General features: G+C 39.2%; 1 protein-coding gene across 2 annotated transcripts in view; it reads left to right on the forward strand.

Annotated features, from left to right (window-relative positions):
- Window positions 1-2,621: 2,621 nt before the first annotated feature.
- The window catches only part of LOC121318700 (NHS-like protein 2), a 40,874-nt gene continuing 28,381 nt past the window's right edge, over window positions 2,622-15,114 (forward strand). For both annotated transcript variants that reach the window (XM_041255653.1, XM_041255654.1), the window contains exon 1: window positions 2,622-2,770. In XM_041255653.1, coding sequence (XP_041111587.1) covers window positions 2,728-2,770 — 43 coding nt within the window. In that variant the 5' untranslated portion in view covers window positions 2,622-2,727. The remainder of the gene's footprint in view (window positions 2,771-15,114) is intronic.

The following is a 15,114-nucleotide window of genomic DNA, read 5'->3' on the forward strand; positions in this document are numbered from 1 at the left end:
TTTACCATGATTTGCCATTATTTAATATGCTTTACCACACCTCTCTAGACTTTACAATGCTTACCTGTGCATTACCATGCTTTCTTGATGCATTATTTATTACAGTTTGCTGTGCTTTTACTGTGGTAAGGGTGCTGCCAGGCACCACAGTCCTGACCTGAACATTTCAAGCACAAACTGATTAATTTCACAATACTTGAGTTGGAATCAAACACAGGCTTGTTGAAAGGCATGAGAGTCTAGTGAACTAACCCACTGCACCACATAGCCCTCCAGTACAGCGAACCTCAGTGTGGATTGTGCCCTTTCAATCTCGAAATGTCAACCATTACGAGTTGGGAAATGACCCTTGTGTCACATGACCTGCGCAGATATTTAAAAAGCTGCCTGATAGGCCCGTTGTGACCACATGTCTTTTGCATTCTGGAACACGACGCTACTTCACACAGCAACCTTCGCCATTTGATTCCTCACTCCAACCTGAGCAGACGTATCTTCACTTGCTCTGTTTTCGTGAGAATCTCTTTCTCTTCAGAGACTGTTTTCAGTATAAACGTACTTCACTATTGCTCCTCGGAAGCTGGCTTGCCCCTTCCTTTCGATGCGATGATAGTTTCTCTTTTAGTCTAAATCACACAGCTATGTCATGAGGCTAAATAATAAGGCTGCGTGTTACCTTGTGCTTGGTACAGGTGCATAGCACTCCCGTGCAGAGCACCCCGCACTTTTATCCATCCATGCAATGTCGTTCCACGATTGTGTGAGATATGGGACCAGCATCCCCCCAGAGGACAGCTGTAATTTGTGCATCCAATGCCTGGGTGCAAGCGCTGGTTTTGTGTTGTGTTGTGTGCGAAAGTTTTCAAAATAGTCCAGGGCTAAGATCAGACCGTGCTGAAGGTTGTTCCACCTTCTCCGTCTCTCCGCGGCCCGAAGTGCTTGGTCTGTGTCTTGTTCTCCAGAGAACAAGACCAAGAGAGCGAAGGCACTCTCCCAATGCACATGTGTCAGCCCTATGGGCACAAATGACGCAGCTAGCAAGCATGGTTGCAAATCGTTGTTGGAGTGTCTTGTCAATTTGACAGCTCCCTCTGTACCCACTAGTGCTTTTGTTGTACTGGAGACCCCCTCAGCTCCAGGACTGGCCCCTGCTCTCCTGCAGTCTCAGCTGATTGAGGAGGAGCAGGACAATGTGATGTTCCTGGCTGCCTCCATGGAGGAAGGCGAATTCGAAGTGGGAATGGAGGACCCCTCCTGTTTAGAGGGCTCACCGTCTGAGACCTATATGGCTCCTAGCGGTCCGCTGGTGGATGAGCTAGCAGTCCTTGTGAGCAGAGCTGCTGTCTGGGTTCAGATCCCTAGGACTGAGGAGACCCAGGTAGGCCGATCGTTTATTGAAACCTCAGTGTCGAGTACACAGTGCAGTACGGCCCTCCCGGTCCTAGCAGATTTTGTGGAGGAGTTGCAGTCTTCATGGGGCAGTCCAGCATCAGCACCCACTTGCTCCAGATGGGTGGATGCATTGTATGCCCTCTAGGGCGTGGAGAAGCTAGGGCTCCAGCATTTCCTATCCGTTGATTCCTTAGTGCAGACACCGACTATTTCAACACTGTCCCACGACTTCTCCTGCCCAAATAAACAGTTTAGGGTCACTGAGACACACTTAAAAAGGGCCTACAGTGCTATGGCACTGTCAGCAAGACTAGCAAACACCGCTGGTCTGCTGACTGTGTACCAATCGCAGCTGGTTTCAAACCAGGCAGCAGACCTACTGTTGAGGGGGCCTCAGGGGTTGCTTTATGCCTTCCCCCTCTAGCGCTGATCCCATCCTTCTTGGAGAAGGCACGGAACTAGGGAGCGAGGGTCCTCCTGGTTGCGCCGCACTGGCCCAGGAGGATATGGTTTGCCGCTCTGAGCAAGCTCATTTAGGGATAGCCGTGGTGGATCACGCTATGCAGGGACCTTCTCATTCAGGCTCAGTGCCATCTGTGGCACCCGGACCCAAGGTCAGTCCAGCTGTGGGTCTGGCCCCTGAATGGGAGCGTCTGAGTGCCCTTGAACTCTCAGACTCCATTATAGCCACACTACAGAATGCTAGAGCTGACAAAGAAATGACAACCATTAAATTTGCGAGTTTGCTAGCTCTCCTTCATTGCCATACGGAATCAATGGGAAAGGTTGCTGTGTGACGTAGCAACAGACATGTGGCCACACCAGACCTATCAGGCAGCTTTTTAAATATGTGCTCAGGTTATGTGACACGGGGGGTCATTTCCCAACTCGTAATGGTTGACATTTCTTTTTCAGGGGACCAGGGTTACGATAAGTAGCCTAATGTTTTGTTTTTCAACCCCTAAATCATGATTTCTCTGTCTTGACTCACAAGATTTATTAAAAATAAATAAATAAATAAATAAATAAAGTAAGTAGTTCTCCCCAGAAAAGCAGGAAAAAACATTAATACTGGGAAGGAAAGGGGGACAGAGCCCTGACAATAGGCAGAGGGGAGCTTGCTGAAACATTCAGTTCCTACTCATTTCCTCTCTTTCTCCCTGGACCAGACTGAAGGAAGTTCAGCCCCCCGCCACACACACATACAAACCACCTCCCTGATAGCCTGTGCTGTATGGGACCATACGTTTACTCCTACTCGGACTGCCTCGCTCTCTGCTAGTCCCTTGTGTGTTTTCTGGATGCTACTTTGGGAGTTTTACTCACCACAAAAACATGGAGAAATCTGAGTATTTAACTCTTTCCAGGAGTAAAGGAGGTAAGTGGGAATATTGAAGCAATATAGGAAAGCTACTAAAATCGAAACATATCTAAATCTAGCCTGTTCTGGGAGGGGTCTGCTCCCTGAACTGACAGGACAGTGAGCAGGACTGACTGTGTGTTGAATTGGTAAGAGGGTCACTATAGGGTCATTAGAGCATTGGTGTCAATTTATTTTACAGATTACTTTTTAGCGAGGAAAAAAAAAAAAATCTCGGTACCAGTAGATTATAAATTCTACCAGTAAGCAGAGTGAATAAGGAACAGTTTTTATTTTATGTTGGCATTTGATTACATTTAGAGTATCAGTCTAAATAATAAATAATAGCAGCATTTTTTTTTCTCAGACACTAGCTATAGATATAAATGAAAAATGTTTCAAGAAAAAAGTTGGTAGGATCTTGAGTTTTTAATATTTTACATGATATTGTCTAAGCCGGTTTTTAAATTCAGGGCTTGTATCTGCAGTAGCCTGTTTAATTCTTGTGGTTCAATTTATTGGACAGTAGAAATACCAAATGGTCATTCAATTAAGGTTTTAGCATGCAAACAGGCAATGACTCAAACAAGGTGTAGTAACATAGGCTCTAAATAACCCATCAATAAGACAAATTAACATTGCTATATGAAACTAACCTGTCATTTAAAACAAGCTGACCAACAATATGCTATGCTTTGTGTGTGACACTGGAATCGGAGAACTTCTAGGGTAGTGTCCTAAGAATGAGTGACCTTCAGTTTACAAAGGTTATCAGTACAAAGGAACGCATGGTACAAAGTGGTACCTCTTCTGTGAAAATAACAATTTCTAGGCGAGAAGACCTATGGCAGGGCTTCCCAAACCTGGTTCTGGGGACAGTGCGTGTTTTGGTTTTCATTCCAACTGAGCTCTCAATTACTGAACTAGACCCTTAATTGAACTAATAATTTGCTTAGTTAGACCTTTTTAATTGTTCTCAGCACCTAAAAAGTTGCAGAGTTCAAGTTATTTATAAAATGCTATAGCTAACTTGAAATCTGCACTGTTTCAGAGCTGAAAACAAGTAAAAAGGTCTATTTGAGTAAATTATTAGTTCAACTAAGGGTTTAGTTAAGCATTTGAGAGCTCAGTTGGAATGAAAACAAGAAGACATATGGGGTCCCCAGACCATGGTTGGGAAGCCCTGACCTATGGTGTAATGTTTTTTTTGTGGAAAAATACTGGAAAGTACAAGAAAGTTCTGGTCTTTTCTAAAAAGGTATAAAAACCCTTTTTTTATAGTTGAGCCGCACCTTTCGCTGTCTTCTGCCTTTTCTATCACTCGTCGTCTGTAAGCTGCGTTGCTGTGGACTCCTGTTTGTTCCTGAGAAGGACTCTGCTGCTTGTTTTATATTCAGGCACTTGATCCTATAGAAGTTACCAGCCTGTTTCTATAACTGGATACAGAAACAAAGGGGGAAAATGATCCTACTTGGTGATTCATACAAGGAATCTTTGAGCGAGGCTTTTAATGAATAAATCCTATCAGAAAACTTGGTGACGACCCTCACACTGTCAAGAGGTTGTGCGTATTGGAAACATCTCTGCAAACTTCAATTGTTAATGTAATAGCTCTGGGTTTCTCAGACGAGATAGTAAAGACCGGCGATTTAAGGTACAAGAAGAAAACAGAGACTGTATAGATTTTACTTTAAGGATTACTACTTGTTTCTTGATAACCACCTGCCTATAAAGGAAGAGGATACAGTACAGCTGTAAAATCTTTTTTTAAATTTTTTTTTATTAACCATTATTTTTGCTTAATAAAAACACATAAAAGAGCATTCTTAGACTGAGTCATATTTCAGTTTTGTGTATTTTCTCATGAACTGTGTGCAAGCTTTTGTATTTGAGATTGAAATCGAAGGCAATCACACCTGAATTGGGAGTTGGATACATGCCCTTTCCTAAGTAAGTTAGCTATATTTTTAGCAATTATTTCTGGAAAGGTATTCAGGGCCAGATACTTTATTGCTGAAAAAAAAAAAGAAAAAATCGCTGGGCCTCCTATTAATGTATTGGCATTTATTGCTGAACAAATTTTCCACACAAAGTATTCCTTAAAATGTAATTTGTTTCCTCCTTTGTGAAGTGGTTAAGTTGGCCAGTTAAGGGCTCAGAATTGACCAGTGTATCTGTGCAGTTCCAGCTGGAAAGACTCATGCCAATAGGAAGGTATGTGTTGTTATCTTTTTTTTTTTTTAGTTGAACCCTGTCAGAGTTTTTATTTACACATGAGAAATACCAGCAGTGGCCAGCCCTGGCTTTTAGCAGGCCAGTAAGTGCAGCTGGTCATGCCGCTTGAAGAGATGGAATCCTGGGAAATTCAGTATAAACAACGTTCCTACCTTCCACTGTAAGACTGTACTGTTAATTGACTGCGGTTTACAGTGGAATGTATTGTTATCTTGTTGCTGTAAACCTGTCTGATTGTATAAAACAGGTTGTAACCCCTCCTTTATCATGCATTATATGTATATATATATATATATATATATATATATATATATATATATATATATTTCAGTCTAATAAAAGGTAATACTGTTGACAATGTTGTGTATTACCTTATTGTAATACTAATTACAGTACTCGTGATGATTACTTAGTTTTGTTCACGGAAAAACACCCATTCGACTTAGTTAAAAACCAAATAACTTTTCATGGATAAAGACCACATTTCTGGTTTATAATTGTTGTAGACATTACCGAAGTAATATGTCATAACCTCCGGATTAACAGGTGAAATAAGATTAAACGACAACATTATTTTAGGGGGCACAAATGTAACTACATCCAGAGCCCATGCTGTCAGTATAGTGTGGTTGGTGCAATAGTCACTTCCTTATCTTAGCTTTTTATTGAAGCAATAATTGTATCAAGTAATAATGCAACCATACCTGCACTCTAGCGATGCCACTGAAGCTGTCTTTGTGTTGACATGGCCCGCCAGTCTGGCAGTGTTGTCAATTAACCGTTGTCTCGTGGTTGGATGTTATGTTCCTCAGAACTTTGTTTTACCACTGCTCCAATTCCAGCTCCATTGCTGGACCTGGGATTACTTTGGGCCATTTCTGTGTGTTTGGGGGCTTTTCTCCATAATTCAAGAAGGTTCTAATGTATCAGTAGACTAAACTGCATCCTGGTTGCATAATAAAAAACTGAATTAAGTTGAATTGAATTGGTGTACCCTAACTGCTTGCTCGGATACTGAAAGCCAAGCCAGATATTTTGAGAATTATATTCAAAAGATGTTTTATACTTACTTAACAGCTGTAACAGCATTAGAATTGAAAATAGTAATGGCAAATGCCCAGTTCATTACATACCATTATTCTGTTAAATAACTCATGACAGATTGTCTGTCAGGCATCATAGTACAAGAGATCAATTATTGCTGGCTATAAATGTAACATCTTACAACAAACTAGACTGTGTACCTTTAAGCAATGGTGTTATTGTGTTGGATCAGTAAGTGTTGTAGAGAGAAGATTCCCCCCCCCCCCCCGTCTGTTACAGGTGACCGTTCTCATTGCCACTACATCTGCACACATTCCTAGGCAAATATAGTGGCAAGAATCCCATTTCACAAACCAACTTCCGCTGGCTATTTCTCTATCTCTATCAGCATCATTGTTAAATGAGTCACTGAGGATATTAAGCAGCACGGGATATATTTATTAATACTATCTATTATATGACAGGAAAGGGTTTAAGTGGTCTTTCCCACAGTGTTTAATTTGGACAATGCAGTGTGGAAGTAATTGTGAGGAATGGACTGATTACAGTTTGCAAAGCCTCAGGAGATTGTCAACCTAACACTTTCTTTCACTTTTTATTTTTACATTTTCTTTCTGTATACAATGGTTGGCAACATGCTGGTGTTTCCATAACATTTTTGTGCATAATTTGCACAGAAAGAGGTGCCGGGGTGCAAGCAATGGCAATAATACCGTTCTTAAGAACCGCCCAGTCAAAATCATAACACGTTTATGTGAAAGAATACTGTACTAGTGTTACTATTTTACAATCATGTATTCCACATCATATACAAAGTAATAGTATGCATAGAAAAGGAAATTAAAAGCAACCATAGGAACAAAAAAAAGCAAGAAGAAATTATATAATATATAGATATATATATATATATATAATATATATATATATATATATATATGCTTATTTAAACATATATCTATAATATATATATATATATATATATATATATATATATATATATATATATATATATATATATAGATCGCCTCTAGAGGTTGTGTTCTCCAGCTACAGACCCGTCCACCTTTGCTTGCCTTTATCTGTGTCGAGACGTATCTGCATCTCCTCAGTGTTATTACAGAATATTAGTACAGGCTTGGAGAGAGCTGTCAATAAGAGGCGATTATTCATTTCTGGACTGCTGCGCCCAATCTGGCCATAAGTGAAGTAAAGCTAGACGCTTAGTCCTGTCTGTGTTCAACTGACCCGGAAAACTTAAGGCTAAGTGGGCATCCTTTTCTTTTGCTGGGCGGCACCTGACACCCCAATGCCACATGCAGGTCATGATAAAAATATGTTTCACCTTAAATGTGATGATCCTGATTGGCTACTTGTATGATGCATAATAAGATGAAATGGTCAGTTAATGATAGTCAATTTAAAAGAACAAAAATTGAATGAGTTATGGAGTATTCATACCAACTGTAAAACAGACAGTAAAACACACTATAAAACTACAGTGAGCTATGTTTTGCTTTTGGTCTCACAATGCATACCTCTCTTATGATGCAATATCCTGTATTATGAAAACTATTCACATGTTCAAATACAGTTAATCCTATCATTGTAGTAAGGCTTCCAGCTATTCAAAATAATTGTGAACAAGCAGATCATTTTACTGAATTTGCAATAAATGCATGACACATTATTGACTTAAACAGCCACCTTCTAAATGATGATCATTACTGGAGTGAAGAAAACTGCTGTTCAGCTGCATGAGCAGTGAGTGAGTCTGGTGAGATGACATCACTGCAGCCTCTTCCTCTGGGAACTGGACTGTGCTACAGGAGACGGTGCTGGAAATCCAAGCACAACACTGAAAGGAAACCTCATTATGCTGTAATTAGGTCTCTTCTGTGGGAACAAGCTGACAAGGTGCTGATGACAGTTCATTTGAAAACACCTTTAATGATGCTGTGGAGCCATAACTCTAGCTGTTTTAACTAATTTAATAAGATGAATTGATCAGAATAAATCCTTTGTGATTGCAATCTCGTTTAACTCATTTTATCCTGGTGGTACAGTGTAGCAGTGTGCAAATTAAAAAAAGGATTGGACTAGTCTGCAGATTATGACAGCACAAACTGGGAGTTGTGATGTCAAGCTGTGCTTGATTTGCGTTTGCCATCGCTACTACTGTAGGGGAGCTACAGTCCTAGGAATCAGGTTTTCATTTTTAAACATCTACGTTTGGGGAGCATGTATTAGTTTGCTAATCTGCCATTGCAGGCCAAGTTTAAGCATGGGTATCATAGAAGAAAACTGAACTATTTCATGCCACTTAAAGCCTTGTATCTCAGAAACAATTTGAGCTAGTGCCTTCATATTCCCAGGAGATTGACTTCTGTCTTGTTGAGTTCATATGACTTTTGGAGTTCCATTTTGCATACTGTGCTATTATTTCATGATTCATGAGGACCCTCTGTATGTTAAGTGTGTTAATATGTAAATGAATGAATTGACATATCTGAACAACTGGCATTGTGGTGTTATGTGGATATGCATGATTAAATATTATGCTAAGCAGTGGTGGTCATGTAGTGTATGATTAAAACTCAGGATATTTAAGTATCAGATGGAGGCTTATTAAAACCTACTTACTTTGAAGCCTTGAATATCTAGGGAAAACCTAGTGACAATTGCCCTAAAAAGTGTCTGGTCTATTAAAGCTTTATAATGGCACCACTAAGATACAACATAGGCCTGTCTACAACAGCTAACATGTTATAGCAAAATAAGAAAAATAGTGTACAGTAGTGATGTGCAGTATTAATATTATGGCAAAATGTGTGAAATATAGAATTTGAAAATCCAAATAAAAGCTAACATATTCAGTGATCTTCCTGTAAAGAGAATGACAGTGGCATTATTTGGAATGTTGTCAGCTGAACTACATCTGCTTTACAGTATGGACTGCAAATGCACTTTGACCCTGGTATCTAGGTGATGTATGATGCTGTTTCTTGTTGGTAGGAAAATGAACAGTGGTGTATGGAAGCACAGGCATCCTCCCGGTGCCTACTCTGTGTAAACAATGATTCAAATGCAGAGGCTGAGGAGAGTCACAATTGGCGGTGGATAGAAACTCCAACCAATGCTGTCATTTTTGTTAAGAATGCGGTTTCTAATTGATAGTAAACACAGATGGTGAAATGAGAAATCCTCAGCAACAAAAACACTGTTGTAATAAGCACCTCTGCTAATTGGACTTGCTTCTTCATATCAGTTCAGCAGACAAACCCCCAGTATTTAGCAGAACATGATTTTATTGAACAGATGTGTAAATACAATGGACAATGGAAATCATCAAAATGACCACAGTGTATCGATACAATATTTGGCTTCTTGGCCCCGGAGCTTAGTGAGACAACAGTCCGATAGATATTTCAGGGCAAACACAGAGCATTTCTACCTTGAGAAAAGTGACATATTCCTTGGGCTGTCTTTCCTTCCACATTATGCTTAACAAGCACCATTTCTCAAAATGGCTATGACGCTGGATGAGGGTTTTATTACTTATTATAGGGTAATTTGTGTGTGGTCCTCTGCCTAATACAAAAAAGCTTTGGGGAGTATTCAACCTGACAGGTAGAGAAACAGAGCCAGAGAGTTGACACAAAGCAGAAGTCTACTTGCGTATCATGCAAAAGTGACATGAGAGAAGAGTTGGACCTTGTGTCACTGGTCCAGTGTAATATACAGAAATCTGATTTGTTGAGATACTATAAAAGGCATTAAATACAATGAAACTAATTCTGCTTTGAAATGTGCTGCAAACAGAACATTTTAAAGAATGATCATTTGATCCTGAGGTCTCCAGATGTTGTGAAGGTAGAGGTGTAGTGTGGGGATTGGTGTGTGAGTGAAACTTGCAGTGGAGAGGAATTGATGTAATATCAGAGGCTTTGCTGCTCTGTGCTCCGCTCCTGCCAGTGTGTCAATAGGCTCTGTCTCAACCTCCTGGTTTGCCTATTGAACCTCTGTGCCTGCGGGATACTTACAGTACAGTTTATTTGGGTGTGTTAATATTTGGTTATATGAACTTATAGTAAACAGGATTAGTACAAGAGAGTATTCCCCATTAGTACCATATTAACTTAGTACAAAACTAAACTGAAAACTCAAATCTCAGGGCTATTGCAATTGACCCTATAAGGCCAAGAGCTCTAGGTGTTCTACCAGAGTGATTATTTCTCTCCTTTCAGATATGTGTCTCCCAGTGGAGATTACAGATCCCATTTGTGAACGTAAAGCTAAGAACTACAGGAACAGTAACAATGACTGATTGAGTGCTCTGCTCAAAAATAAACTTACTTACAATACTCTCCCTCCTCATACACTTGCCTGGGAAATAAAACAGCAGAGACTTAAATAAATAGTGGGCAACGGGGAGATAAAGTAACTGATCTGTCTGACTGATATTGCCACAGACCCACATTCAATTGAATCATCACCCTCTCCAGGAGGATACCGTGGGCAGACTGTAACAATGACCGCTGGTAATTGTATGTTCAAAGGGAGAAATAAAAGCCCTGAAAATGGCATTACTGCCAGTTGTAGTGTACTGGAAGATAGTTAGCTAGATAGCAGAGCGTATCTCTGGAAAGAAGCACAGGTTTGTGTTCCACTGGCCTGAGACTGATAAGCCTGACAGAGCAAGGCGAGCAGCAGAGGGCTGAGATGTGAAAGGTTACATTGACTACAGAACAAGAGATAGCCATCTGGAGAACCTCATTAGGAGAACTCGCTGTCAGTACTTTTTCTGCCTGCCGCATTGTGTGTGGATGTCGATGTGTTTGTGCGTATGACATTTGTAGCGGCAGTAATTATTGAGTTTTGGGTAAATGGTTGATCGTGGGTATGTGTTTATTTCTTATTGGGAGACTAATTTCAAAAATCACATTTATGTAAAAATTGAGAGTTTATTGGTTTATCAGCAAATTCAATCTGAAGTGTTTATAGGAGGCTAGCAGTGTATGATAAAGCTTTGGTCAATATTTTGCAAAATCATCAGAGTGTGCCTGACACATTGACAGACATGAGCACTGCATAGAGGTCCCAATTTCTGAAAAGAAAGAGTGAAACTTTATCATGAAAAAGAGAGATTCTCCAATATAAAAGTTGCAAACTATTGATTCTGAAGTGTCCAGTTATTACTGTGATTTAATTTATAACCTGGTCATTTTAGAAGTCAGTGCATATGGGTGAATGGTTAAAGAAATATGGAGAGTAAAATCTGAAGTGGACCTTGTTATTATCATACACTATAAAGACTACAAAAAAAGATGCATATTCTAGTAAACAAAGGGCGTGTTTCTGAAAACTGTAAGAGGGAGGAACAAATGGGTTGTTTTCTTCAGCAAGATTGATGCTAACTGCATAATGTAAAATATCTTCAGTATGCCTTACAAATTGATTACAAAGACATGGCATATCTAATCAAGCATGATGTAATGAAACAGATGAAATGGATTGTTTTTTCTTCCCTTTATGGGCTTGCTGCTGGCATTTCCTTTGCCTACACAGTCTGATTTTAGACAGTCTGAGGTTCTGGGTACACAGAGGTTTACAGCACAATCAAATGTTTCCAAAGCAAAATATATTCCAATATAAATACAGCGTCCTGGGAAATGTTTTGAACCATTATCAAATCATTTACACTTAGTATATTGCTGGGCCACCTTTAGCGCAGATGGCACTAGAAAGCCATCAGGATATTCCCTCTACAAGAGTACAGACTGCCTGGAGAGTAGTTTCAATTTTGTGTTGCAGCTCTATGCAGTGTGTTCAATCATTCACCGGAAGCAAAATAAACCGTCCGCCAGGTTCCTAATGCAGTGTAACAGATATTGCATCAATGGCAAATGTTTGCTGTGTTTATTTTTCAGTGATAAAAAAATTCACAGGGGAATTTTCACAGGGATCTACATATTACACGACAATGGGTACATTTCACAGAAATTGTGAAATCTGTGATAACCGTGAAAAACATAGCCTTACCGTAATGTGTGTGTTTTTCACGTATAAAAATATGAGACCTGCGAAATTATAGCAATATATATTAGATGAGAGTTACTGGAATTATTTTGTTAGCATGATGTATTTTAATTAATACTGTGGTTTTGTAATGTGGATGGCTTCAATCTTTTTTTACTTAAGGGAAAGAGGGGTGCACTAACCTCCAGCTTGACAGTATTGCACGCTAGGTTCCTGGGAGCTAATTCTATTGTAATGCCCATATTCGCCAGGGCAAGGGGCTTATTAGCTCCCATTGGGGAGTTCTTTTTTGTAACTACATAAGATTATCTTGAACTCAAGAAAGGCAGTCTTTTTCACAGTTATTGTTATTTACAATTTTAAGGATTAGTAAAATGATATGCATACTGTACAGTATGTAGTATAACTGTAACTTTTATTAATTATTTAGTATTACTATAAGTGCTGACTTTTAAATAATTTGAACTTGGACAGATTTGATTTATCAATTAAATATCCTACCTGCTGTCAGACAGCCCTGGGTTTCTCATCTGCTTCTGTAAGCTAAGCAAGTTCTGGATTAGTTTATACTTAAATGGGAGATTTAATGCAGGGTGCTTTAGAAAGTAGTATTGGGCCATAAGGAAGGTATGGGGAACTACCATTGATTTGCATAACAAGCCAGGAAGAACAATGCAGTGGGAACTCTTTGTAAATATACTGTTTTCACTGATTCCCTGAAAGAATTATGCAAAACAGCAAGTGCTGCAAGCGACCAGAGGTTCAGTTCAAAGTGTAGGAGCAGCTGAATATCACCACAGTATGCACTGCTGTGTGTGGCTGTATTAGTTAATAAACCCTCCATTTCAGTTAACTACCAGTTCCACTGTTAGGGTTCGGATTAGATAAATTCCTGTATCTTGAATCCGGGTTTAAGAATGGGAGAGAGAGCTCTCCAAGGCATTGATCAGCCTTTACAAGGTAAGCTGCTTTTGAAGCTGTTAATCCCAAGTGACTAAATAGAGAGGCAAAGTGGAAGCTTCATTCTGAATAAGGAGCAGCTCTTACTAAACAAGCTGCCCATAAACCTTGGGAAACCCTGCTAGTTTCCTGTTCAACGCCTTGCTTACTTCCTTTTTGAAAGTGTGGTGAGTTTTCTTGTTTTACGTGCAAATTATCTGCACGAGACTGGGGTGAATCACAGTATAACCATGATGAAACGATAGCACAGCTGGGCATTGCCTGGGGAGCAGTCAACAGCACACTGAGGAGAGCATCGTCAGGACAAGACTCTGTAAGTATTGTATCTTCTCAGCTAAAATGCATTACATTGCATAAGACTAACATTTGTATACATGTATGTAAATGTTTCAATCAAAATGACATCAGAAAGACAGATTGATTTGAGTGTATCTTGTAACTATGGTCAGTAGAGTATAGTGTCACCATGTGCAGCTGGCAGTCTGCAAGGTGTTTTATAATTCTGGAGAGTTTTAATAGTTCTGTCTCAATTTCCTCCAGGAAAGTTGCAGATGAAATCCTGCAGCAAAGTCAAGAGTCCTCACTTCTGAAGAACATTTGGCTCAGTCTGTTATTACTAAAGTAATTTATATGAGGAAACACGTGCCGAAAACTTTAAAAGTAAAAGGATTGTCTTACCAGTTGTGACTGAAGCTGACTGCAAAAGGGAGATGCAAATGTTATATATACAGAATGCTCCATACATTTCTTAACTTTAACTTTTAGAATATACTATATCACTGAGCACTTTGAAGTTATGAATTAACAAGCATCAATTGACAGTGATATATTACATCTAGCTGTATCTTTTAAATACTGGTAACTCAGGAAAGGTCAACTTTTTGTTATAGCAATTAACTGTAAACGGAATGCAGGTACTATAATTACAGTAACAAATTGGCTTAGTTTGGTTGCTACTTGGCAACACCAAAAATCATCTTCATAATTTGGATATGGGTGAATATTGTGATTTCTAATTAAGGTAATCTAGAAACATTTGCTTGTTGGAGAAAAAAAAAAAAAAATAGCTTATTTGTTTCAGTATCTTGTTATGTGGTATTAGATTTGCACTGAAGAGAGTTCTTTCAGTTCCAGTTACTGTTGCTCCAACAATAAGGGTGTGGTAATACATGTTTTAAAACGCTCTTTCAGTTTTACAGTTTCAGATTTTGAAAGGTAAAATGGGAGTCTGTCAATAAAAGTGTAACATGTATTTAATTTGAACATCATCTTAACACAAAACTGCCTGTATCAGTGGTGCGCATGCCTTCATTCCTATGACTCTGTGTGCTATGGGCTGAGGCAGAATGGCAGAATGAAGATGTATGGAGGCTGAAATAATCAGTTTGCTTGAACTCCTCTTGCTGGCATTCAGACCCACACATTAAAGATACCCCTTCTCACTATAGACGATGTAGTAGCCATGTAATACATACACAATTACCCAAATATGATATCAGACCAAAATAGGCCATGAACGATATACGTACTTCCAGGTGAATGGGTTAATAGTGTGTAAGCTGCATTGTCTTGTGCTAACAGTTACTGAGTGGTTGAGAATGTTAGACACTTTTGGAAAGACTCTGCATTGCTTTAGAAACATTTTAAAAAACAGTCAGCATCTCAAGAGATTGGGTATTGTCAGATATTATGTTATATATGTGTGTGTGTGTGTGTGTGTGTGTGTGTGTGTGTGTGTGTGTGTGTTGCTTGCAGGTATTATTGTGTATGTTATTATCTATACAGGAAAGGCCCTGTTAAAAGACATAACTCAATTGCAGGGGTGGTGACGATTACAAGTTATATTTTATACTGAATTTGCATGTAGTGTGTTGCCAATGTCACAGATTTTTCTTGATTATTATTTTTTTTATATGCTATTAAAAGGCCTAAAACCAGTCTGCGGTTTTAAAATGCCACTGTTAAGCCATTTAATGTGTTTAGCAATGTAAAAGATGTATTTTGACAACATTGTAGTGGCAATTTTAGGTTCAGTGGCTCAAACAGTAGATAATGTATTTATAAACCTTGTTTTTTAAGTAAGGCAC

The sequence above is a fragment of the Polyodon spathula genome, chromosome 7 (assembly GCF_017654505.1).
Source record: "Polyodon spathula isolate WHYD16114869_AA chromosome 7, ASM1765450v1, whole genome shotgun sequence".
Classification (NCBI taxonomy): domain Eukaryota; kingdom Metazoa; phylum Chordata; class Actinopteri; order Acipenseriformes; family Polyodontidae; genus Polyodon; species Polyodon spathula.